The sequence below is a fragment of the Rhipicephalus sanguineus genome, chromosome 1, assembly GCF_013339695.2.
Source record: "Rhipicephalus sanguineus isolate Rsan-2018 chromosome 1, BIME_Rsan_1.4, whole genome shotgun sequence".
Taxonomy (NCBI): domain Eukaryota; kingdom Metazoa; phylum Arthropoda; class Arachnida; order Ixodida; family Ixodidae; genus Rhipicephalus; species Rhipicephalus sanguineus.
Window position 1 is genome coordinate 253,143,704 of NC_051176.1, and position 27,812 is coordinate 253,171,515.

General features: G+C 47.4%; 1 protein-coding gene across 1 annotated transcript in view; it reads left to right on the forward strand.

The window, feature by feature from the left end:
* Window positions 1-742: 742 nt before the first annotated feature.
* Window positions 743-27,812, forward strand: part of LOC119377905 (puratrophin-1) — a 449,908-nt gene continuing 422,838 nt past the window's right edge. Inside the window, exon 1 of the mRNA XM_049411366.1 lies at window positions 743-829. Coding sequence (XP_049267323.1) covers window positions 758-829 — 72 coding nt within the window. The 5' untranslated portion in view covers window positions 743-757. The remainder of the gene's footprint in view (window positions 830-27,812) is intronic.

A 27,812-nucleotide genomic window follows, 5' to 3' on the forward strand; every position in this document is an offset into this window, starting at 1 on the left:
CCAATGCCACCTGGAGAGTTCTATATAAGTGTACAGGCAACTGTAACTTTGGTCCACCAAATTTAGCCGGCTTTCCAAAAATCCTTCGGATCCCCTGTGTGTAATGATAGAAATCGTCTGATTAGCTGCAGCCTATTGAATGCTATTATGGGCGTTACTTGCCATCGTTACTTACGAGGTTACACCGTGGCTGCATTCGCATGATGGCTTCCTAGCTACAAAATTCTAAAGCCATCCGAAAATGAATTCTGTTACGAAGGTATACGCGCTCCTCTGGTGCTCCTTGGAGGTAGCAGCAAGAACTATTGGATTGTTGTTAGCTAGAGGTTCTGTAGTCACTGTAGTCTCTATAATATTCTGTGTACGGCACTGGCGCTTCAGCGCAGCCGCACTATCGGTGCTCCTATCGCTCTTATAGTAGGCGTCCCGCGGCTGCGATAATTTCACACAAGCGGCCCGTTAACCACTGGTTTACTATGGCGGCATTCGTCTATTGTTCGTATTGTTTAGGTAGCATCGGCGAAGGCCCGACTTCCGGGTTACGTCCTTCCAAACCAGCCACTTTACGGAATGACCACTTTTAAAGGCGTTATTAGATATTGGTCACGTGAAAAAAGAGAATACGATGAAGCGCTATGAGCGCAAAACAGACGCTTCTTTTCGCTCCCTCCCTCTGTTCTCAGGTGCAGAAGGAAGGCCGTTGACTTCCAGTGCCCGGTGTGCGTTGTGTAGCAACCTGCTCACGGAAAAGCAACACATGGGAGCAGTCGCCAGCTTCTTCGGCAGAATCGCCGCTCCAATAAGGCTCGTCTTCGAGCGGATTTCGAAGGTGAGTTCAGCTGTTTCGCGTGGTTCTATCCTGGGACGATGTCGTACAGGAACAATGAGCCTAGTCTAATATTATGCGGCACAGCACGCCCTTTCAAATTTCGTTCTTTGCCTCCAACTTTCGAGTCTTTTTAGGAAGGTTATTGTTCTAGACGACTCAAATCGTTCCGGGCTGAAATAAACGCCTCAGCAGCGTCGACTGTACTCGGCGAAAACCTATATCCAGTACAGTGGCGTAGGCACAAATTTGTTTCGTAGGGGGTACGTTTTCGATCTAAAGAGGGGGCAGGCAAGTGTGGTCGAGTGCCACTTTGTGCTCTGTATCCCATAGCAGAAAGAAATTTCGGGAGGGGCACGCGCCCTGTGTGCCACTCCCAGGCTACGCCAATGACAAGCTGCATCCACAAAGTGAATGGCAGTTAACCTGCCATTCACTTCTCTAAGAGCCATGACGGCTGGATTCCTCTAGAAACTTAAGTGTGGGCTCGGCTAATCTACATGCTATAGGCTTCTCTATCAAATTGGGTGACATTTTGAACTATTATAGTCTATAAGCCAGCTTGTTATAAGCGAGTTAGGCTGTTACGAGCATATTTTTAAATTTATTGTTTCATTACGTATGTAACAAAAATACGATTACTAGGGCTTTGTAGCTAGGTATGCGGTGCTATTGTACACCCTTGCATTTTCTAAAAATAATGTCGCGAAAGCGTCGACACTAGGTTAGAGTGTACTACAACAGGGGAGTGCTCGGCTTCACATTTCGAAGCTCGTTCCGAGCATTCCTGTCCTAGTACACTCTAACCAGGTTACGGCAGTGTCCAACATCGGCGAGAACCAACGAGATCAGCGATATGGCGAACACATTCACACCGGCTTTCTGAACACATGATTGCGCAGATAACGCTGACCGGGTACCAATCTTTATGTAAACAGCGTAGCCTATGGCGTTCGCAAATGAGCGTGCTTTGTGCGCTTGGACTTTTAAAGCAGATTTCATTACTTCTCGTTGACATTAGGCGCTATGTCAGGTGTATCTTGCGCTGACGCCTTCCACAGTTGATAGTGAAACCTAGCGAGCGGTGGAAGGAAAATTGTAGGGACGCGATGCACATTCACTGTGCGTCCGTGGCACATCAAATTGCTTAGCTCAACGAAAGAATTACCGATACTTTGAAATCTCCAAGTTTGCATGCTCCCCATGACTTGTGTGAAGCTGAGGTGAGCAGGGGTCCTGACAACACGTTAGCAATGATCAGTGCCGGAATCGGTAAACCCCTGTTCAGCGTTGAAAAGTAAAACGTCACTCTTCATGGTCCAGTCTATCTGAAATCTGTTAGGACGTGTTCATAAGCGAAACAAATGTCAAACAGATCAGAGGCTCGCTGCTGTTATTATGTACATCTGACCAATACGCGAGCTCTTCTTTCCGCACTGTTATAGCGTTCTGCTCATTGTGCGACGTACGCAACCACGGAATGAATTGTAAAAAGTCAGAAGAGACGACATACGCCAAATTTTAACGTTACGAGTTGCCTTCCACACGTGTGCTTTTCTTTGTGACGAATGTGCCTAAAGGAAGTATTAGACGCATACTACCTCCGTAATAATATCGCATTTGAATTTCAAATCCACCGTCACCGTGTCTTCCCGCTATGCAGAGGTTGTCGCTTCGAACGTCATCTTGCCTCGGGAGGGCCGAGAGCGCACGTGGCATAACGTCGTAATGTTTTTGTGACGCATGGAGAAGCATCCTCCCGTAGAATAAACAAAACAGTGAATGAACGGTGACGTGAGGGGCTGTGGTGCGAGATACAGCCGTAGCGCCGAAGGAGCACATGCTCGGAATGAACTGTCCCAGTAAATTCGTGTAATAAGCCATTCCCGGAAAGTGTTGAATTTTCGATAACTGTCCAGCGTTGCTCGGGAGTAACGTATTCTAGGGTTTCGCGAATGATTGAGCTCTTTGTCACACTTTGGAAGTGAGCCAACGGAGAGTTTAGAAGGGGAGCGCGAAGTTGCCATTTTCTCAGGCGCCTCTCATTTCATACAGAGGCCTGTGCTTACTCTCTTCAAAGCCTGCTGTTTGACGTCGAACAGCAGATAGCATGCCCGAGCCGACATAAATCAAGAGCAGCGTTTGGATCAGATGCGCTCCTTTCGACGGGGTGCCTCACGTGCCGGCGCCACGCTCCATAGTCTGCTGATACTACACAGTGAACCACATTCGCGCACAGGAATCACAACGGGAGAGAGTGATCTCGTTTCATCACGCGCTCTCAAGGTCATGACGCGCGCTGACGTTACTTCTTTCCGCCATGCCTGTGTAGCTTTCAGCGGGACGAGAGAAGCTTGGAGCGTGCGACAATTAAACTCCGCTCGTTCTTGATGAATTCGAGAAATTTTTTGCGACAATCTATTCGGGAGGCAATAAACTCCAATACTGAGGTCGTTCGATGATTACTTGGAAAAGTGGTTCGGGATCCCTTTAATGCTTGTCTCTCGCACTGCGGCTCGTTATGTCTTGCAAGAAGTCTGGTCCCTCATTGGATAACTTAATGCATTACCAAGTGGGCAACAGGTTTTCGCTTTCAAGTGTTACAGAGTGAAACATGCTGCCGAACTTATTTGCTTTCTTGTATCAGTTTTTATGCAAGCAACGTGAAGTAATTCTTAAATGCGTGAATCTTTATCGCGTAAGACTTGTGACGTTGCCTTACAAAAATAAATGCAGGGCATATCTTCCCTGTTGAAGTGTGTACATTTCGACATATATAGAGCTGCAAAAGTGTTAATGAATTAATTTCACATGCGTACACGTGCAGGGTCCGTCAAAAGTTCCCAGGCCACGCTGCCATAGGAATACTTGGGATAGTGGCCTGGGATTTTTTGACGGACCCTGTACCACTGTACACGTGCGTCTAGTCTATAAGGTGCTTTCCGAATACAACAACTTGATCTTAGCATCGGCTAAAAGGACGGTTTGATTGTACCAAAGCTGAAAGAGGGTCGCGCCTTTTGATTGAAACTAAAAAAGCCCACACACAATTTTCGTTCTGTACTTCTACTGCGCAAGTGCCGCCGACGCTAGTTCTTACAAAAACACGCAGTCACTACACGACGACGCCCTGCGTGGTTGTATACGGTGTGAGACATGAGAGTGCTATATGTCTTGCACCGTGGCTGTATTTCGTGGCCCCTCGTGGCATACAAATACGTCAGCGACATTGCGCGCTTGCGTCACGTTCGCGGCGAATAGAGGCGCGACCAAGAACACCTTTTTCGTATTTTTGTCGGACCCTTCGAGCGTCTGCACCCCGGTGTGCTCAGTCTGTGCCGTGATCTTGCTTTGGACAATTCCCGCAGATCCCGAGACTCTTGTGAGGGTAAAAAAATAATAAGTCAATCCTTCTTTCCGTGGCATCATTTGTGTTCCGCGTCGGTGACGTAACGCTTGCGCCTATAAATAGAAAGTGCACTCGCTAGGTGGAGAAGAGGTCGGTAAAGAAATCGCCTCGAAAGGGCCGAGGTGCAATTAAAGCGTGAGTTAACACTCGGGTCGCATTAGCGTGGCCGTAGCTTCAGCGAAAGTAATGAATAATAAAAATTAAAAAAAAAGAACGAGGGAGAGAAAACGATACTGGCACGAAGTACACACAAAAGGTTATGTGGGCGTAAGAGATAATTAAAAGGCCATGTTGGGGCTTGCTACAGCCCTGCTCGGAGGTGCGAGAACGGCGCGCACGTTGTTTAGCGGCCCTGGCCTCGTCGTTAATCAGCTGCGCCGCCGCAGAGCGAAGGCCCTCCGAGCGCTGACCTTTGGGTCGTGTAGGACCCGCCTTCACTCCGCTCAGACTTCCCCTTTCTCTCGGTCCACTTGGCAGAATGTGCGCAAAGGCAACCAAGCTGGGTTTCGGTATTATTTTTGCTAGCAAAGGGGAGTTAATCGAAAACAAAGGCAAATGAAGTTTATCAGCGTTTTGCTAAGTCATGTGCGTGATGAACCGCCTGGGATGCTAAAGAAAGCAGGCGGGACGGGATGGTGCTGCGAGGCGGGCTCAGAATCGGGCACCGAAGCCGAGGTGTTTTTTCGAGGGCGGCTGGGTGCGTTACTTGCATACTTTCTCACGCCTTCGCTGCCAGGCTCGTGGCCTAAATGTCTTTATTCTTTGTGGTTGGATTCCTAACGTGCAAAGCCCTTTGCTTTCTCCCGTGAACTTTGCGTGCTTTCCTCGAAGCGTATACCACGTGCGTTTTTAGATAGCTCAATCGCTTTCCAGGGGATGTATTCTAGATTGATTCTCTGCCCGGGATATCACTTATTAAGGGCGCGCATATTGCTAGAGCAGTGAAAGCGGAATTCGAAGAAACGAGTCGCACGCATTCCGTCAGCGTTATCAGTTGTGAGTATTTACGTGCCAAACCGCGACCTGATTATGAGGCATATGCCGTAATGGTTCCCAGACTTCGAACTATTGTTGCAGAGTTCGCAAGCCCACTGACAGAAGATTGCCTGGCGCTAAAACTCACGCACCAAGGTTGCATCTGACATCACGCAAACATCAAAAGTATTCCGTAATCCCGTTGGTGATTTCGAAAACGCGACCTTAGGGTAATTATTGGGCGACCCCTTATTCCTAAAGGGAAAACGGTTGGTATGCGAGACTTGTTCCAATGCTTTTTTTTTTTAATATAGTTTCAGCTGTTCATCGCGTTATGAGATAATCCTCTAAATTTTCGCCTATGATGATTGCTTAATGTATTCATGCGCATGACATAAATCGAAATCAGGTGTGAAGGGCTATGTGTGTCCGGCCAACTTTGTTTCAGTATACCATATCTCCGGCACTTGCGTGGGGCTTGTGAATGCTCCGGTTAAAAAGAGAGCAAGAGGCGTTCCATCTAGCTGCACATCTTTTCTTCGTATGAATTCTTTCAAAACTTTAATTCCTAAATAAAGGTTCTCCCAAGTAAGTAACTACTTCAGTTGACGCAAGCGTACAGTCCGATGTATAGTGGCGTCTTCATGTGGTTTGCCGCTCCATAGCAATAAAAGGACAGGAAGTGAGGAGGTGTAAAACATGCCTTCAGAAGAAGGTCATGTATGTAGACACATAGGCGTGCGTACAAGGGGGGAGGGGTAGGATGGGTGCCCCCCCCCCCCCCGCTTAATCAACAGAAGGGGGGCCTTATACCTTTACTATAGGCATAAGTCTGCTTCATTCCTTTACTCAATCGGACCTGTATACCGTCGTTGTTTAAATGGCCTCGCAGGTTTTTTGACGATAATGGCGGTAGATGACCCCTGATGGTTCATTCCAAGAACAGTTTACTTCTCGCCTTCACCCTTGGAAAGCCGGAAACCAAAGGCAGGCCGTTGTGAGGAGCACGTCATCGCATAATTTTCGTTTTTGGATCGTTCACGTATCTGGTTTCCTTTCGGACTCGACCATCTTGTTCCGCGTTATGCAGTCCACCAAGCTGTCGTGGATCAATTTCTTGGCGGACAAGGGCCCCTCCTGGCAGTGTCTAGCCGTTTCTGTACAGCGGCAGTGCTGTGTAGCCCATTAGCATAGTCAAACTACAGGAAAAATGCCCACCACGACTCAGTTTTATTGCCTATTCCGCTAAACTTGTTACCGGCGAATACTGTGTTATAAATATGTGTACATTGTATGAATCCAGACATTGCCTGACCCCTCACAATCTCCTGCATGAACACGAGCTCGTGCGAAGTAGACTGAGCCTCTCGCTGCGACTAATCCACCTGGCGCATGTTAACCTAGAAACCGAGAATGATCCATCTGGAGCGCGCCAGGACGTCCTTTCAACACGGTGTGGCCAACGCGATGTTGGCGGAGGTAATCCTGTTTACAGGTACGAAAGCCCACGGCATTTGAAGTTGTCACCGGCCGGCATGTGATAAGCGGGTCGTCTTGTTCTTCGTTTTTCTCTTGCGAAGGAAACCACCTGTCACGAATGTATCCCACCTCTCCCGCCGTGTCTCCGCGCCCTCCTCGGGCGACTATTTGCGGTTGAGTCTTTATAAGCGTAACGCTGCGAGAGGACAGCGACGCTTAAAGTGCCGGGCGACGACGAGACAGAAACAGGAACCGTTGCAACGAGCCAATTCGTCTTCGCTCCATGGTGGCTGCTGGCGTCCGGAGTTTTCCACCTTATATACAGGCGCCAAAATGTGCCTCAGTGAGCCTGTTTTCCTTCTTGCACTCGGGTGCGCGCACGCATGCGCGTTTGTGTGTGCGTATTGGAGTACCGGTCTCCTTCAAGGGCTGGGCACGAGTAAGGCGCCGCCACACAAGCTCGCACGGCGCTCGTGGCATCGGTGGATGGTGATGGCGGCACGGATCTTAGCAGATTGAGCGGGACCAAGGGGAGGAGTTTCGGGCGATCGCACGATTTATCAAGTCAAAAAAAACCCCGAGGGACTGGTGATGAATCGCGAATCGTTTGTCACTAGGCGATAACAAGTTTCGGAGGTTGTTTTTCTTTTCGGGTCGCTTTTGTTTCCCCATTTCAACGATCATGCGTCGTTCTGCGGTTGCCGACGATTCATCTTTGGCGAGCGCCCCTCCATTCCTACGCCGCCACGTGGTGGGCCGCACGTCCTTTTGCGCACCAGTCACCGTGGCACGACGCCTCGTTGGCGACTAACTGGGGCGAACACCAATGCCGCTCCCACTAGCACCACAGCCGTGCACGGTGCCGTATTACCAGAAAATCTTCGCACCTTTGCTGTAGGTCCGTGTAACGAGCTTAATATTGGCGTATCCAGGGGGTTTGGGGGGAAGTTCAACACGCCCCCCCCCCCCCCCCCGAAAAACTTAAATTTCGCATATGTCTATATACACGCACAGATAAAAACACACGCACGCAAATTCATAAAGGGTGGTCGATTCACATGGGCGTAGGCAGGGGGGGTGCAAAAGGGGCACTTGCCCCCCTCAAGCCACACCGGCACTTGGCCCCCACCTAAGCAATGCCAGCTCTCTCTCTCTCCCCGGAGAAAAGTTCTGGCTGCGCCCCTGGAGCTCAATCCTATTTCCTCTATAGCATTCATGTTGGCGAGCGGCTGCGCGTAAAAGAAATTTAGTCGAATGTCAATGCTCCGCAATAATTACCAGAGGCCGCTTTTTCGAAATCTCAAAGCGGCGGTAGGCTCTTCACCGGAAGGACTACAATTCTCCCACGTGACCCGACCGCCTGTTTCTACTAATTAAAATTAATTAATTGAGGTTGTTCAATTACTACCGTAATCGATGTCTCTAGCTATCTTAAGGTCTCTGCTGCTACATAAAAGAGTAATTATGAAGGCAGCAAGCAAATATTTCATTGCCCTTATTTTTGAGGATGTGCTGACACATTTCTTGAAACACCCTGTATACACATATATAAATACAACAGCCGCAAAGAATTTCTTCAAAACTAAAAAAGATAGACGAATAGAGCTGTAGTCAAAGGTGTATGATAAATAAACATACAAGAACTCACTAATGAAACAAGGTAGTTTAATTTACTATCCAATAGAAGCATACTATGTACGAAGAAATATATTGTAACAGAATAGAAAGTTGGGCGAGTTGGTGTGTATTCATATTTAAAGAAAAGCGGCGCACAAAAAGACTGAGACAAAGAAGAGAACCACACACAGCGCTGCACTCACAACTGAAAGTTTATTCAGAGGAACAAGAATTTAAAAGGTAAAAACCGCGCATGACAAGTGAGGTACAACATGATTAGGTGATACGCTCATCAATAAAAGTAAACTCTTTTTTGTGCAATGTAACCGAGGTCTGGCTTACGCAAGCATCACGTGACTTGTTAATATGATAGGCTTCAGAAACCTCACGGGTGAATTGATCGTGGTGCTTAAAAATAATAACTGTGTTAGACAGAATAGGTGTGCACCCACACGTAGCACAATGTGATGCCAAATGGGAAGGCGAGCCGTTATGCAAAGAGAGATAGTGCTCCCGGAACCTTTTATTGACACAGCGGCCCGTCTGTCCGACATAATGAAGGCCACAAGACAAAGGAATGCGGTACACCACCCCCACAGCACAAGGCACATACTTATTTCTATGGTTTACGGCACATTTCTTTACATCTGGCTTGTCCTTCTTGTCTAGCTTATTTGACACCAAAGCACATATCTTTCCCAATTTATTGGGTGCCCTAAAAACCACATCAACTCCGTAGCGGGAACCAACATTTTTTAGCCCATGTGCCAATTTATGCATATAAGGAATTACTGCGAACCTCGTTTTTTCCCGATCGACATTGAGTTTCCTAGCTGCACGTCCTTTTAAACCACCAATTAACTTATCGCAAACAGCCACGATTATGTTAGGGGGCAAGCCTGCTTCCTCTAGTCTTGCAACTTGCTTAGCAAAACTAGAGCCCAACACATGCCTGCAAGATTTTTCTAGAGCGGATTTAAGACAAGTGAAGGCGATGCCCCTCTTTACCACCTTTGAGTGGGCTGATCCAAAATTAAGAATTGGTTTCACTGATCGTGGCTCAAAACACCAGCAAATATGGGAACTCTGAAACCGAAGGTTAAGATCAATAAAAGGTTGTGTCAATAAAAGGCTGTGTCAATAAAAGGTTGCGGGAGCACTATCTCTCTTTGCATAACGGCTCGCCTTCCCATTTGGCATCGCATTGTGCTACGTGTGGGTGCACACCTATTCCAAGGTATATGTAAACTGGTAGCGTAACTTCCGTAGAAGCCCACGTGTCAAGCCGGTGGCTAGTTGTTGCAACAGTCGCCATCTATGTGAGGAGGGGACAAACAGAATTAAAAAAAAAGAAAAAGATGACGTCACAACCGGAAGCGGAAATGACGTCACGTTTTAATGCGATGGGCGCGAAATTATGAAATTTTTTTACAGGGCGCCGCTGCTTACTTTTTTTTATAGCTGCACGTTCTTTTTCTTATCACTATGACGGCTCCACAATGGAAGCCTGCAAGATAACGGGAAGACGAAAAAGACAGATTTGATAAATAAGGTGTATTTTATTGGCGAAATATTGCAGTTGAACAGGATATTACCCCAAAATATGTAACACAGAAATCAGAAGTAGCATAACAATTCAACGTGCACACAAACCTTGCACACGTGTTGCTCTTGCATCCGTAGACAGCGCAGCGTTTCTTCGCGTAGCGTGGCGGACTCATCGTCCCGAAGGGTGACAGCACGCCGGCCGTGCGCTGGCAAAACACAGCCACTGAAACGGTTCCCGATGGCTGCGATGGGCTATATTACCTTCTGCCAAGTACCACGACTAGAAAACAACGCTTATGCGAGGAAATCACCTACGGACGACAGGCACAAGCCTACTGCGCAAAAACGAGCGACGCCATTTGCATCTGAAGATGCGCAAAACCGTTGGCCCATGTTACCAGACTGCCTGCATGTGCCCGCTGTTTCTGAAAATAAACGAAAAAAATTGGCCGCTCAACCACATACCCAAGACTAAAGTTCGATTAAAGTAATCTACTAATTTAATTCGTGACAAATAAAATCAAAACTAATGAAAATAAACGTTTAATTAATTTTTGTTTTCATTATTTGTCCCCCCCTCACCTAGTAGCGCTTTAATCGTCACGCTGGTGTTGATGTTTGCCGCAATAGGTTTCCGACCACTTTTCGTTCCGACTTTCGCGACCTATTTAGATTGACCTTGCCTATTCTGTCTAACACAGTTATTATTTTTAAGCACCACGATCAATTCACCCGTGAGGTTTCTGAAGCCTATCATATTAACAAGTCACGTGATGCTTGCGTAAGCCAGACCTCGGTTACATTGCACAAAAAAGAGTTTACTTTTATTGATGAGCGTATCACCTAATCACGTTGTACCTCACTTGTCATGCACGGTTTTTACCTTTTAAATTCTTGTTCCTCTGAATAAACTTTCAGTTGTGAGTGCAGCGCTGTGTGTGGTTCTCTTCTTTGTCTCCGTCTTTTTGTGCGCCGCTTTTCTTTAAATATGTATGTACGAAGAGCAATAAACAATAATAAATCACAAGTACGCAAGCTAATTATAGAGTAGGGATTCTTTCTTGTGTCCTGTGTGAATGTTCCTTCTCTGTCTTTTGCGCTACATCAAGAATAACTAGCCCAACTTTCTATCCTGTTAGAGTAGTGATCACAAGAAGCAGCACGAGTCATCAACAACTCTTATACAGGAATAATTATTTCACCAGTGCTGAAAAGATGTACGATGCAATTACGACAGACTCGTCTAATCGATTCCAGTCACGTTTGGTTTTCAGGAAAAAGAGATATGCTAAATGAGTATTTTCTGCAGGGGAAAGTCACACAGGTGATTTTGCATTTCGCACTCATTCAAATGTAGACACCTTCGCCGGGAATCGAATTGGCGCACTCGTGCTGAGCAGCGCAACTCCATAGCTGCCATGCTGCTATGGGGTTTCACACGACCCGCGCCATGCTAATCTATGCCATGGCGGGTCGTGTGTGTAGTAGTAAGAACCACAGGACAGAAAAGAGAATAGAATGACAATAGAACCTCCGCATTTTCAGTTAAGACACAGTCAGCTATGGAGCATCAAGGACTTTCTTATCGCAAAACGAGAAGTTTAGCAGTCAACCTTCTGTCATGGTAAACGGGCGCGAATTGTCAATTTTTGAAGGCCAGTAAAAAACTTGGTGTTGTGGATTTCCCACGGGCATGTCTTATTTCTCCCCCCTTTAAATTCTATATATATATATATATATAAAGATTATTGGTCATCTGTCGGCTTTGTTGGCAAGCTTCTTTGCCTTTGTAAATTCAATTATTCAATTAATTAGCCGCATGAAATTCTGTGATTGATTAAACTTTTTATTCGATGTCCGGCTCTAACGCGGATGACACCTACATTTTGTGCACGTGTGTATTGCCTGCAAATTGCCAGAAGGCCCCTTCGCTTCTATGCAACGTTTCTGCGTAGTCGAGGCGTTAAAAATGTGGCAGAAAAAGAAAAAAAAAGGTGCTGCATAGCTCTTGCAAAGCGGGGCACTGCGCTATCTTCTTTAAGTGGTTCGAAGGCCCCCATCCCGTTACTATACATAATACGCCAGGCAGAAATACCTGCACGGGTGTGTCTTTTGATGACCAATTACAAGGCCGTTATTACTTGTGAGAAATATGAGCGAATTATTATTACTCCTTTTCGCCGCTCTGCTGAGAGTGAAGCAGAATAACTAGGCTTTTGCGTGACAACGATGGCGATGTTCTCGCAGCGGGGAGACGCATGGACACAGCAGAAAACCCTATTTTTCTCTCTTTTTTTAAATTATCATTTGAAAGTTTACCCTGCGGCATAAGACATGTTTTGCGTATTAACTGCTCTCTCGGTAAAAAGAGGAGTAGGAGTGGAAAGGACAAACAGGTTTTCACAATGTGAATTTGGAAGTCATTCGCAGTGAATCAGTCTTAACAGGCCGTTGGGTTTTCTTTTTTGTTTTTCTGTTATTTTTTTTTTCCTCCTTTAGGGCCTACTCCACTTCGACATTCACACTAACAGCAGCATCGTGTATGGTAGCGTCTCCTACAAGGTAACCTGTCATGATCCACCGATATATGCTCGGCAAGGCGCCTGCACCGCAGCTCTGCTGCCGTTGCATTGAACTCTGGCAGGATCTTTCTGCAGTGCTTTTTTTTTTTTTCCGGCGGCGTATCGAAAAGAACGTTGAAACTCATGCGAAGGCGTGACATTCGGATAATTTCCGCGACCAGCACGATATCACGCTCCTATGCGAACTCCGCAGCGGAATCGAAACGCCGCGGATTGCGCGTGGCCTGTTTTACGGCAATAAAAATAATCGGCCCAGATAAGCTCGAGCCCAAACGGGGTTCAGAGGTTGCCAGTTCCTCAAAAAAAAAAAAGACTTACCAATAAAATTGCGGCTAAACACAAAAAAGAAGCTGCTTCCACGATCCGGTTGTTGTTTCCCTGTTTTATCTCGTTTTTTTTTTTTTCTTTCTTTCCCGGGCGCTATGTCGACGAAAAGTGTCGTGCGAGCACGCCGCGAGCTATCGCTTTAAAACTCGTTTCGCGTGACTCGTCGTCGCGTTCCTTTCCCGGTTTTCTTGCCCGTTCAACACGTAACGGTCATTTTGGTTTCACGCAGCGGGAAAGGATTAGTATTAGGATCCTCGGCGGCCCCGCCCCTGCAATCGGCGCGCGGCCGCCGTGTCTCTGCCTGGGCGCAGGCAGGCCGGCCGCTCGTTCTGAGGGGAGGAGATGCCGAGGACCCCCCGCACGCACACTGGCCGATACGGCTATCGGCGCTGATCGAGACAACACCGCATGGTCCAGGGAAAGGGCCGCGCGAGGGGTCACACCGTGCATTCCCGACGCGGAGCCGTGTAATCTTCTCTGTCTCTTGCCCCGCTTAAAGCTCAATTCGGAGCCGCCCCATCAAGTGGTCGCTTTTTTTTTTTTTTGGTGTCGTTGCAAGAATACCAATCGAGAGGGCCCCCAGCTATGTATACACCCTCGGTGGTTCTCTCTTATAGGCCTCTCGGTGGGCTTGACTTTCGGTGGCTATAAGCCGGGCAGGACCTCATATGAAAGGTCTCTTGGGGGGCAAGGAGGCAACAATTAGGCACTTTTGCTTGGTCGTGTTTCATTCGGGATTTTTCTTCTTCTCCCGAACAGGCACGGTTACTTACTACTGCGCAGCCCCCCCCCCCCCCCCCCCTCACTCAAGGTCTATACAAGCCATTAGTTTCTTTGGCGCTTGTGTGGCCGGCCTTGATCGCATCTTACCTTCGTGTTGCATTGCCTAATGGCGTGCCTTTTTCGGCGGCGGCCGGATATGTGTACACAACGTTTCTCCCGCGTATTCGCTTAAGGCCGTTAGGTCTGCCGCTGATCTTACCAATTAAGCGGTAAATGACGTCCGAGAACGATGTGAAAACATCTCGGTAATGTAGATTTATCTTTCCTTTCGTACGGCCAGGCCTTGCGCGTGCTTCACTAGCGTCTTCCGTGGTGAAAGTGCTCGCCGTTCATTTGTATGATTACAACGCGAAATTCTTTGCAACCGTGGCATGCGCGCTCTTTATGTTCCATAAAAAAATCATTTATAAATGTCCTGCTTTAAAGTATGATTGTGCTCTGAGAAGCTTTGCATAACTTCTGTGGGGGAGAGCACTGGAGGTGCGAGAATTCTGTGAACTTGCTGCAGTATGACGCAGTGCACTCGCATCCGAAGGTCGCAGGGTCGGTCCCTGCCGGCGGCAAGTTGTCTTTTCGTCCACTTCACTTTCTTCGAATCTATATCACAAATATTACGATACACTTAAAACAGTACAATTACCGCCCCCTACACCTTCTTTGGCTTCATCGTCGGAAACAGCGCGAGCACACGGGACTAGAAAGACAGACAGGACTTTGCGCTGTCTTTGTAGTCCCGTGTGCTCGCGCTGTTTCCGACGATGAAGCCATGCCAACAAGTTCAAGTTGACACCCTTCTTTGGCTTCATTATCTGCTGGTTTTCACTTAGGTTGTGTCAAACAAAGGAACGAGCCCTCAAGATTCCCTTCCTTCATTCGCATGTGTTATGTCACAGATGTAGTGGGTCGTTTTGTCTGTTTCGTGCCGAAGTCGAAATCCTTACCACCTCGTGAAACCTTCAGTGCATCGAATGACCCGATGTGGTCACACTTGGCGCCGACGCTATAAAAAGTTGGTTGAGTTTTATGTAGACTTGGTCAGCGAAACATGTCGATGCACAGATCGATGGACAGATCAGACAAAGAAAAAAAAACAGCGATAATTTCCCAGCCAGCAAACAGCAAATATGGAAGACGTTCACGAGTCCTTTCGTTTCTCTACTCATCGTTTCTGAAACCTTCTGGCAGTTTTTTTTTTTTTTCGGTACTGATATCATTTTTTGTTGTCGACTTACACTGTTCGTACCATGAGTATAAGCATAGAATGCTAGTAACTGAAAATTATATGTGTCGTAATTTTACTGTCCTCAAGTTGAGAAAACGGGAGACGAGAAAGTTAACCTGGTTCAGTTATTCGCGCAAGTAGCCCGCCAGGCCACTCCCCAGGTAACTGTGTAAATCTCTGATAATAAAGTTTCTTCTCTCTCTCTCTGATAACAGTGCCTGCTGTCATTAGTGTGTGGTACGCATTGTCCGTAATTCCTTTGCTATAGCATTGCATTTTGCAGGTGCATTTCATTTGATGAATGCATTTCACACCACTGAGTTTGTTTTTTATTGTATACTTTTGTTACTTTATGCGTTTCCAGGTTTCCTGCTCTTCTCCGACGAGAGATTTTTTTTTTAATCTAAAAATTATACTAAGTTCCATTCTTGTGCGAAACGAAACATCAGCGCTTATTGTTGACTCAAAGCCTGGGCGAATAAGGTGTAATACTTACAAAAAAAAAGGCTAATATTTTCAGTTATAGAATAGCGAAGCTCTTTTGTCGTCATATTCAAAATAGCACACGAAAACGCTTCGATGAAAAGTGGCCATTTTTAAACAGTCAAGCATAGAAAACTTCAGATGTGAAAATCATACTGCCCTGTAACTTATCTTAAAGCCACGGATATTGAAGTTTTGATAATTCGAATCACCAGCCTATCTGTGTACCCTACAGAACGAAGGCATCTTCTTCCGAACATCTACAGCTACTGTCTCCTGTGGCTTCGGAATTCCTCCAGTGCCTTTGAATTTCCTAACATCCTCTGATCTCATACTTACCAGCCACCCCTACTGTGTTTATCCCCAGCTGGTACAAATAGAAAGCAGGTGAGCTACTGCGCATCGAGACTGATACCATTTTACTCGTACGTTCCTCCTAATATTAACAAGGGTGTCATAATGTCATCTTCCTATACATTAATTTTCCACGAATCACTTCCTCTCACATCGCTTGCTGCATGGTCCTTAGTTCTCTTTCTCTCTCTGTTTCGTTATTCTTAACTACACCCTAGGTTTACACTGGCAGGTCGATATCGAGAAGTTCCCGAAAAAAGAAACAAACCCACAGGGTTCCTTATGCATTCGCCTAAGATGACTCGAAGGCGTAAAGCAACTTCTTTTTCTTCTCACTCGATGTACGGATCCCCTCCCCCCCTCCTATAGCTTTCTGCACCTCACGTGGTTTTGCTCTGCCTCCGTGGTCAGAATACCTTTGACCAAGCCACGACGTTACGTTATGTGATGTCATTATGACGTCACAAAGTTTGTCAATGTGTGACGTCGTGATGATGTCATATGGTGACGTCATCACGTGATGATGATTTTTTGCATCGCTCGTGTTGACGCCGCCGACGCCGACATTAAAATTTCGCGTTTGATGAGGCATCTAAGGATATCGCCTTAAAAAAAGGGGGGGGGGGGGCGCAGGTATAAGAACAAAACAAAAGCAATCGTGCTGTGTTCTTATACCTACATCAGATTATTTTAGATGCGACGCATCTCTTGCTCGGGGGTATGTAAGGTGGCGTGGTAATCCGCACGCGCCGTGGTAGTCCGCACTCACACTACGCATGCGCGCCTCTCCTCCTTCTCTCTCTCCGACAGCTGCGCGTTACTCTCTCCACTTCTCTACCAGCACCTGCTTGCGCTTCTCCTGCGTTCTCGCTTTTGCTTTCGCGGAGCCGCTCACCACGGTGACTCGGACGCCCGTTCTCCTGCCCCCCCACCCCCTCACTGTTTTTTTTTTTTTTCACTCATACCTTTCTTTTTCTTCTTTTACCACACTCTTTTCACTCTCACTGTCCCTTTAATCCCCAATCCCCCGTGAGTGTATCGGTTGAGGTGTCCTCACTTGAGAGACAGTTATCGTGCACTCCTCACCCAATTTCCATTTTCATTTCCTTCTTCCTTTTAAGAATCACCTCCCCCCCCCGCATGCGCTACTCTCCTCCTCTAAGCGGTTCGCAGCGCGCGTTCAGTGCAGCGCTTGCTTTGGTTGACTCCGCTTGACTCCATTGGTGCTTCCGATGAAGCGTGATGGAAGCAACAGTCCCGTCATTGAGTGGGCTGACGCAAGCACGCGTCAGCATCAGCCCAATTGCGTCCACTCAAGACAAAGCTGCGAAGCGAAGGGCAGCGAACTACCATTCACGGCACGTGCATTGATCACGTCTTCACCAATTTCAAGATCCACCCACTGCACCAAGATCCCCTCACGGTTCACTTCAGCGACCACAAAGCCATCCTCATCAAAGCAAAGTGCGCACCTCAAGTACTAGACGCTGCTCAATAAAGACCTTCGTTAACCATTTCACCTTCGTCTACAACGTTAATAACACCGTTAATAACGATCCGAGGTCGGTAGCATGCCCAACGAAGGCCAACGGAACGCGATCGTGCAAGTGCTCCGGCTTCGCATCGCCTCATGGTCCCCTTTAGCGGGAGATGGTGTAATTCTTTTATCGCATGAACTTTTCGACACGAATGCATACTAACTTGCTCAATTCACTCTTCCTAAGTTGCAGATTAGCCATATACGCTTCGCACCATTTATAATACACAGAAAGCCTGACTGCCCTCTTTGTGAGGTACTCCGCAACCACACGGGACGGGACGGAGTGCAGGCGTTTAATAGTGCATTTCTCGATATTCAATGACAGACCATGCTGGCGAAGTAATTCACTACCCGGATAATTTAATTCGCTGAGACGATCGATTCCGTTTCGAACTAAATAACGATTTCACTGTTTTCTTTTTTTTCCTTTTTTTTTTTTTTGTTCGCAGAACGGGTATTTCTTATGGTCTCGCACATATATATGTATAGTGGGTCCACAGGCGCTCGGCAGGTCTTGCGTAAAAAATCACTATTACAAGACCGAGAAGGGTAGCGGATCGTACAGGGGATGCCAACCGGCGGCTTTTGCACACTTATTATTATTTATTATAATGGTTTTGTGCGAGATCAACCGTGTTCGTGCGCAAAGGGCGTCCCCAGTATTTCTTTGCAGTCCTTACGTCGAAAACAGCGCTGCAGACTTTAAACTGCACCTCCTGCCTTCTGGTCTTAAGCAGTAACGCGCACTGTAACACTGATATGTATTCGACAACAGAATCATAGTATTCGCCACGAAATTCGCCGATGATATTTTGAACTGTCTCCTCAGAGCTGGTTGCGAGGGTCTCTTATTACGATGTGAACGAAACAATAATGACAGGAGGGAAAAGAGATGAAAATATTAAGCAGTGTATGCACCGGCTGGCTACCCTGCGCTGTGGATATGGGTAAAATGAATAAAAGGTGATAAAGTAGCAGCCTGATGGCAACATCCTACCAACTCCGTAGTAACTCTGTTCCTCCTCAGGCATCATTAATACTCGATCAGTGAAATCCTTTTGATGGAAACATCATAGAAACTTTGACGCGTTTAATTTACATTTGCTTGTCAGACTTTCATTTAGCATCAGGATGGGCTGGAATCTGCTTCCGTGAACACTTTTTGCTTAAAAACTTTCTTTTGATTAAATCGCCACTAACCAAAGTTTATCCCAGATTTCAGTTTCGTGTGTTGGGTGTCCACTTTATTTGCGTTTCCAATGCTTTTCTTAACAGATCCAATCTTCACGTGTCTCCATGTCCCCCGGAGTTAACACGTTTCAATACTATTCACGACTTACATTGTGCAGTATTGCTTCCACATTGAAACCTTCAGATTTTCCCAGAATTTTACTTGGCGCACACCGCGAGATCTACGCTGTTATCAATTCATTATCTTTTTATACTGTGTGCAACTTTGTCGTTGCCGTGCTTGAGTAAGCACCGCAGCTTAACTGTAAACATGGCAGGCGCTTCTTACATCGCAGGTATCAGTCGCTGCAGGAAGCCTACAAATACGATCGTAAGAGGGTGGAACAGAGAAAAGTATCATACGAGGCCAGCGACGTACGCGTGCCGAAAGACGCATGCGCAAATTCTTGCTCTTTCTGGAGAGAAGAGCTGAACCCAATAAGCGCTAATAAAGACGGGGTCCCCCGAGTGTGCGGCGTCCTATTTTTGCAGCAGCGAGTTATATAAGGCATATTGCGTAACCGACACGCACGCATTCACCGGTATTTATGCCTTCCTCCTTCTTCTATTGTGCTCGAGGGGACTCTACGAGAACGAGAAGAAGCAAAAGGGCGAGACAGCCGGGAAGCGCTTATAGACGCTTTTAAAACAGGGTCGGATTCTGTATCGACAAATCGTCGAGAAAAACGTGACCGCTTATTCACGCAGCGCTGCGGCTGTAGCCGTTTAGCAGAACCGGTTGCCGTCGCAGCTGATCGGGGCTTTTTTTTTTTTTTTCCTTGTTTGGCGCTAAAAGTGGGAATGAAGAAGCTTTTGGGGGAGGAGGGGGCAATACCGAAAGGTTTTGCATTCGTAAATAGCGTATGGGGCAGGGCAAAAGGGTTAGCGCACGGGCATCCACCCTACAGATGTGCGCCCCGCCGGCAACGTGGAACGTGCGCGAGCTGGAAAACACCGGGACCGCTTATTTCCTTCGTTTCGCGCACGGTGCGCCGGCACGCGGCGCGCTTTCATTGCGCGCGTCCCCCCGCCGTGGCGGCGAGTTTCTTGGGCAGGGCCCCTCCATCCCTGCTGCCCGAACGCCACCGCCCGTCCAGCGGTCGCCCGCTGCGCGAGAAGGCCGGGTTGCTGGCGCGCCGCGACTCGCATGCGCGTCGCGCGTGAAATAGCCGCTGTCGTCTCCTATTTCTCGGGGCAGGCTGACAGAATCGGGAGGAAAATCTGAATGGCTCGCGAGATGCTCGATATAAGAGGGCACGGAAAGGCGGTTCCACATGTTTCGCCGCAATTGGGGTCACCCGAAGAGCGTCGCCGAGGTCCTAAAGGGCATCTTGCTCTAGTTGGCTGCGCTGCCATTTCGTGTGATCGCGGCGGCGAGTGCGCCCTTAGCGGCAGCCGAGCTGCTGGAATGAAGACACCAAGATGTTGATCTGGTTAGCTATACGGCTGGCTACACGCCATATTAACATCACGTGTCTGCTACGGGCTAAACGTGTGCGAAGACATTTATAATAGGTAGGAATTTACGCACCATCACGCTTCGTATCCTCGTACGGTGTGTAGCTGACTACAGCTGCAACCGAATGCGAACCGGCAATTCATGACCTCGTTCACCGAGGGGGGGGGGGGGGGGGCGACGACTTGCACACGCTTTTGAATCCAACTTGAACTGAAAGCGGCCCAATATTTGCTTAGTCGCGGAGGGCAACGTCCAAGGAGAAAGGCTCTGGACATCTCGCTATTCTATTTGTACACATTTACCATCACCGAGGAAGCGGCTGAATAAAAAATGCACTAGCGGAAACAGAATTCCTCAGCCTAGTTCTTACCATCATATGGCTCACGCTGTGCTTCAACGAGTGGATAAGAGCATGCACCACTGGAATGGTGTTTCCTGAACAGCTTATAGTGTTCCGATTCCATCGACAACTTATAGGGAATAATGTCATTATGGATAAACTGTGCTCCGGCCCCATAATTTATTCGTATGCGCCTAAAAGCCCACCCAAATGTAGTTTCGTAAGACTGCATGGTGTTACAAAAATTTATTTATTTATTTTATTTCACTGCAGAGGGGTATTATATATAGCAAAAAGTTGCTCACAATAAAGCTTGCATAATAAGGTTGACTTCATATGATTGTGACTAGCAGAAGGAAAGCCTCTCCCGTCTCGTTCATAAAGAATTTATAAATATAGAAGGTTTTAGGGTTCAATGGAGAAAAAAATATTTTGTTAATTAAAGAAGCAAGCGGCACACCCGTGCATTTTTACCTTTCGTTTTGGTAGCGGCTACCTCAATACTATTGCTATAGATTCGAAATTAGTTCCAAGTTCCAAACACGCTAGATCCTAGATGGTTTGTAAAATTTTACTGATTATTCATTTATTATTTTTATTTTCCAATGTGAGTAATTTCCGCCTCTTTTAATAATTAGATTCAAAGAGCGGATTAACGATATGTCGCAGGCATTTCTGTTTTATTTTTGTCTGTTGCCGTTGAAATAAAAACGCCCGATACATAAGTAAGCGCGAGGAAATGACCAGAGAGAGAATTGACGTCATGAATTCCTATATGCGGTAAAGCCACGCCGGAAGTCATGCACGGCCTTTTCTGCACAAGCTTCGGAAATGGGCAATAGTCCTGTTACCCCGTTGCCTTCTCCGTTTCAGAGCCTGCGGAGTCCTTCTTGCCGCCGCGGCAAGAGTGTATATAAAACGTACTTACGCTGCCGTCCTCGTACGCCCGCTGGCAGATTAACTACTTCATTGTTTTCGCCTGAAACAGCGCTCGCGCCGCGTCGTGTATAAACCCGTAAACATACGGCGCCGCGTTCTGCTCTAACTCTGCGCGGACAGACCGCAATGAGCGCCGCGAGAAGCCGACCTTACATTGTTGCGGCCTGGTGACTCTTGTCGCACGACTTCCCGGTTAGTAGGTATGCATGCCCGGTAGCTGGCTGCCCGGCGTGCAACCTTCGCGCGGCCCGTTAGGCGGGCCGGCCTCGTGGCCGCGTGTATTATGGAGGAAGTCTCGGCGAGGCGACTTATTTTGTCAGCGGAGTCTTTTCAACAACCGGTCGGCGCCGAAGCCGCGCGCCAGCCGACCGTGAAATGGTTCAAGCTCTGATTGCGCCGGACTGAACGCGCACAGCGATGTGCCTTGTTCTCGTTGTGACACCCCCGTTCTCTTTCCTCTTGAAATAGTGAGCATGGGAGGAATGAATTGAAAATTTAACTGTAGTGGCGAGTGATGTGGGGTGTTGCCCGAAGAGCCGCTGCGGCTGCGGGATCCCGTGAATGCCAGCGCGGAGGAGCAAGCGCTTTGCGGAAAATTAACTGCTGAGAAAGTCGTGTCCGATGGTCATATACACCTATGATAATTTGATGTCATTTGAGCGTTGACGTGCATTCGGAATTGTGACATAATTAATAAATTCATATACGTTCATTGTCGCTCGCTTATGGTGTTTCGTAGACGATTACTGAGCATGACAGTGCGCAGGAGACGGTGTATACTTACGTGTAATAGATGTCTCCCCATTTTAAAGTTTTGCACGTATTTTGAGAATGATCGATCAAATACCGGCCGGGCGGTATCAAGTATGAACTCGGAATTACTTTACAACAGAAAGAATTTGATATTTTCTGACACTACATTATTCCATTATGATCCATAAAATTTTATGCATCAACCAGGCTAGTAACATTACAACATTTTTTTTTTCTTTTTTGGGGGGCACCGTTATGGGGCTGTTAGATAGCGGCAGAGGGCCTGCATGCCAGCTGTGGACCATCTGTGGCATACCAGCTGTGGAGAGGGGAGGGTGGTATGATGCTATTAAAAATGTTTTTGGACTTCTTTTTTCGTACTCTCAGATTTTCCTAATTCAGACTGTCAACACTGATCTCCCCCACCGTCCGCCATGCATTAGTTTGGCTAGTCGGGCAAAGTCTCCAGCACTCAAATGGCAGTGTGCACGTTCGCGCGTTTTTTTTTTTTTTTCACAGTTATGCTGGTAAATTCGTGATTGAAAAGCCCCGCAGTGATTCGAGAAAGTCTTACGGAAAAAGGAAAAAAAAACTAAGCTTACAAAGCTTCAATAAATTTTGAGAATTGTAACGAAGAACAACTTTTGAATGCAAATCTACATACCGTCCACTTCTATCGAAACACCGTCGTACATCTGGAAAGTTATCAAACGGCTTTTCGCATGGAATTATCTTATCTGAATATTAAAAGTGCACTATAAGCATAAGTAAGAATGCCGGAGCGGGCTACCTTCGGGCAGCGTCGCACTCTATGCGTGCAAGACGTACCGCTCGTCTGACGTGCAAAACGACGTTTGTTTACTGCACTGCGCGTCAGTTTCTCGGATCGCACGCTCCGTCCGCAGTTATGTGTAGTGCCTCTGCACGTGGACCGTGCCTGGCTGCAAAGTTGTGTTCCCTTCATAACTTCGCAATTTTTTTTTGTGTGTGTGTGCCGAGACTGGACGTGCGCTGCGTGCGCGTGCTTTAATATTACAGCCAGACAAAGGCAAAGTTTCTGCTGGGATTAGTCGTGATGGATACATGATGAATGAACGTGTGAATAAACAGTGAAGGGGAGCGGCGCCACCCACTGTGTTCTTGAGCTACGTTTGCTGTTGTTTCATGGCTTATAGTCTAGAGAGTCCGTATGAAAATTAATGTCTTCTAGGCTGTCTCGAAAATGCTGCAGAGAAAAACTTCCCACTCGGCGACTTTTCTAGCTGGCTAAGCTCCGCTGCCGCGATCTTCAGCTCTTGGTGTGCAGCTCTTGGAGGGAGGGAGGGAGGGAGGGAGGGAGGGAGGGAGGGAGGGAGGGAGGGAGGGAGGGAGGGAGGATCAATACGTTCACTGAGAAGAAAAAGAAGATGGCTTTCGCCTTCGAGTCGTCTTAGGCGAATGCATGCATAAGGGACACTGTGAGTTTATGCCTGACCTGTGAAGCTGGCGATGGTGTCCCAAAAAGCCCTCCTCACCCAGAAAGCCCTCCTCACCAACAACTGGCGCACACCAAAGAAATAATAAAAAAAGAACAGCAGGCCTGCGCGGAGCGCGCAGCACAGTCCCAGCGAAAGCTGGAAGAGCGGCCTTTCCGCGGTCCGTTTTAAACCCTCTTGGCGCAACTAATACAAGTACACATGCAAGGTATCAACTACGCCACAAATAATATTTTTTGTGAAGTAGGGGAGCACCAACTATGCCATTATTCGTCCTTTTGCGTATAAGCGAGGTACCCGCTACACATCTGTAAGGCGTTATGTGCACTTTGTTGATGCTGCATGTGGCTGGTGATGATGACGAATTATGACTGAGCACTTTATAGTAAAAAAAAAAAATTTTGTAAGACAACTTCTTGGCCAATCCCCCTGAGTGGGTATGAGCCATGCAGTAGAGGACACTACTACTACTACCACTTTATAGTGGGTGGGAAGCTTTAACCACGCACTCGTTGCGCACTTAGCATTGTGTGACATATGGTTGTTATTTTACTCTTCTGACACGCTATACACATGTTAACGCGATTCCTTGCCCGAAAAGTCATTTCCAGATCTATTTCCCGCAGACGCCTGTATCGATGGTCTGGCTGAGACCAATAAGTCGTTATGCACTCTCGCATAAGCAGTCTCAATAAAAAGTTCACGTCACCTGTCGTGTACGGTACTTTCACGTCAATGGGGGTGTTATAGGCAGCGGCTCTTGCTTCAGCATCAGCAAGCTCGTTGTCTGCCAATCCACAGTGTCCAGGGATCCATTGCAATGTAATTGGGTGACCAATCTTCTGCGTAAGGCCGAATGTGTGAATGATTTCTAAAGCTAGTGCATAATATTGTCCCCTTGTTGAGCAACAGTCAATGGCTTGTAATGCGGATTTTGCATCAGATAGTATCGTCCAGATAGGATCCATTGCAATGTAATTGGGTGACCAATCTTCTGCGTAAGGTCGAATGCGTGAACGATTTCTAAAGCTAGTGCATAATATTGTCCCCTTGTTGAGCAAGAGTCAATGGCTTGTAATGCGGATTTTGCGTCAGATAGTATCGTCCAGATAGTATCGTCTCCCGGCTGGAAAGAACCGAGGCAACGCCAATTTGCTGCACCGGATTCGTGTGGGAAGTCGAATTCACTCGCCGCTATGCACACCTCATGCGCCGTGCGGACAGCCCGAACTGTGAACGCTCCCAAGTGCATGAAACAACAGCACAACAATTTTGTGATTGCCCACTTTACGTGTCGCAACGTAATACGCTCGCTTCAACGTTGGTAGGAATCGGTGAGACTGGCATTTTGTCAGCTATGTGCGACCAGACAAAGTCACCAACTGCTATCAGGGCTGTTAAGATTTTCTTAAGAGCAGATGACTGGACACCAGACTCCAGCGAAACCATTATGTTACGTGGTTATTGTACACACGCGTGACTCTTTCCTCTCCCCATCATCACCCCTCATCACTCCTTTTTTACAGCGGAAGCTGTTATGAGATCATTTCACCGGCCGTTTTTGGCGCCGTAGTTGTCCGCCGCCGCCGCCGGTGTCCGTAACCAGTATCGCTCGAAATAAGAAAAAAAAACGAAATAAGAAAAAAATTTCAGGATGGAAAGAGGTTCGAACCTGGGCCCTCTGCGTGGGAGCCCAGCATTCAACCTCTGAGCCATACCGGTGCTTGAAACTGTTTTGCAAAAAGGTCCTATGCAGGCTTCATGTCGGGAAGGAACCACATTAGCATATGCAATATAGCGTGGTAGAAAAGTAAAATAAGCACCAAGCGTCGCACAACGCGAATTCTGTAACCAGGCGTCGCACAATGCGAATTGCGCAACGAGTAGGTTGTTGAATGCTTCCAACTCATTACAAAGGGCTCTGCCATAATTCTTCGTCCTCATCAGGCACAGCATCAACAAAGTGCGCATAATGCATTCATGTGTTTATCAGGTACCATGGCTCTCCGTAGAATGACAAAAAATGGCACAGTGCCTGCTGCCCTACTTCTCAAAAATTACAATGATTTAGAGCGTAGTGGGTTCCTCGCAAGTGCACTTGTATTGGTTGCCAAGGAAGCCCATAAGCGCATGATCCATTTCCTCGGGGTCTCAGTAAAATTACAATGATTTATAGCGTAGTGGGTTCCTCGCAAGTGCACTTGTATTGGTTGTCAAGGAAGCCCATAAGCGCATGATCCATTTCCTCGGTGTCTCAGTAAATTTCTTCGCCCTCCCACGTCTCTCTCCCAGGTCGACGTATGTTATACAGCATGACGGGAGAGGGAAATAGCGACCGGGCTTCACCCAATGCAAATTACATAACTGGTGGGCCGTTTAAAGCTTCCAACCCATTACAAAGGGCTGAGCCTTAATTTTTCATCGTCATCAGTCGTCGCGTCAACAAAGTGCACATAATGCCTTACAGACGTGTAGCTGGTGCCTCGCTTCTCCGCAGAATGACGAATAATGGCTTAGTGGGTGCTTCCCAGCTTCACAAAAATTGTGGTTTATGGCGTAGTGGGTACCTTACTAGTGTACTTGTATTGTATCCCCAAGAAAGCTTACAACGGGCTCTAGAAACGCCGCTCTTCCAGCTTTCGCTGTGACTGTGCTGCGATTTCAGCGCAGGCCTGGCGTTTTTTACCCTTTCCCTTTTCCCCTGCGAAGGCTAGAGCAGGCTAGAGAGCACTAGCTCAGGCCGACCTCTCTGCATTCAAATAAATTCTCTCTCTCTCTCCTTGCCCGACATGACACCTGTATAGAGTCTTTTTGCAAAGGAGTTTCAAGCACTAGCGTGGCTCTGTGGTAGAATAGTCGACTGCCACGCAGAGGGCTTGGGTTCAAATCCCATTCGATCCTGGATATTTTAGGGGCGAAGCTCCTTTGGGTGTGGGTATGTCCCAGGTCTGTCCCTCCGCTGTAGTATGTAGTAGTAGTAGGTAGCCACCTCTAGTTCTTGGAGTGTTCACTAGATGGCGCTGTCGTAGCCACCTCTAGTTCTCAGAAAGATCCCTAGATGGCGCGGAGGCGCTCGCTGCGTTGCAGATGCGTGCTCTAGTCCCCCCCCCCCCTCTCTCTCTCTCTCTCTCTCGCCTCGCGACGCCGACTCTCCGCGCACGCTGCGTTGCAGATGCGTGCTCTGCAATGCAGCGTGGCGATGAAGGAAGCGTGGCGATGAAGGAAGAACCCCCGTCCCGTTTAATCGCTATAATCCTTTTTATCCAGTGTGTATTATTAGGAGAGGAAAATGATACCGACATGTTATCAGGCCCGCAGGGATAAATTAGCTTCGGAAGCGCCAGCGCTCTGTCAAGTCAACAATTATGCCCGTTATCGTCGCGAACTTCTGTCTGCTTACAACATGGCACACAACAACGGGTTGGTATGACCCTGCTGCCAGGCAGGACCAATAAACTTGCGAGCTCAGTGCGGCCACAAAAAATCTGCACAACTTCGCTCAAGAGTGCGAACGTTGGATCTGCTGCGTGCGCGAACTATAGTTTGCGCCTCCGTATCGGAGGCGCAACTCGCCTTCGGCGGCGGAGAGAGGCGCTGAATTGAAAAATATCCTATTGTATTAGCATATCTATGAAGGTGAATTATTCTGCAATGAAACTATTACTTCGGTCATGTTTATAAGCATCGAAGCATCATAGCTAGATTTAAGAAAGTATAACAAGTTGGGGAACGCAAGGTGATGCTCTGCATTTAAAAGAAGTCCTAAATGCCCCTGCACTCTATCTGTTTAAACATAATTTATTTACACAGATTGTGGTCTGTGTATACAAAAAGCGAAATATATGTTGTAGAAGCGAAGTAGGAGTAATATAAAGGAGCCGAATAACAATTCAATGTAGACAGAGCAGTTTTCCAAGAAGCAAAACGAAATAGCGAAATATACAAACAGGACCGAATTGAATTTCCGTCATTGGGCGCAGCTCGAACGCTTTGGGCAACATTCTTAAAGGCGATTCACAACTGCATTCTCGGGTTAATAGTGGCAGCCATAGTGGAGGACTCCGGGCATTCTTGCGTTTCGCCTCTTTCGAAGTGCGGGCGTCGTTGGCGGGTATCGAACCCGTGCCCTCATGCTTAGTAGCGCGACACCATAGCTGTTGAGCCACCACGGCAGGTATTCCTGAAGCTAGATATACTGGTAAAAACTTGCACACGGGCGCACGCACACGCACACACATTAGATAAGCGATGGGGAAGTTATGGGGACAAAAGATATGATTGACATCCATAGCTCCGCTTCTGAACATGGCCCTCCTGAAATCTTGCGTCGCGCACTGCAGAGTCTCGAAACCCAACGAGTATAAAAGAGCACAAAAATTAATACGGACATAAGCAAAAAAAAAAAAAACGCGACGACACAGCGCCGAGTTTTTTTTTTTTTTTTTGTCGGTGTTTTCTTTTGCGATGTTTT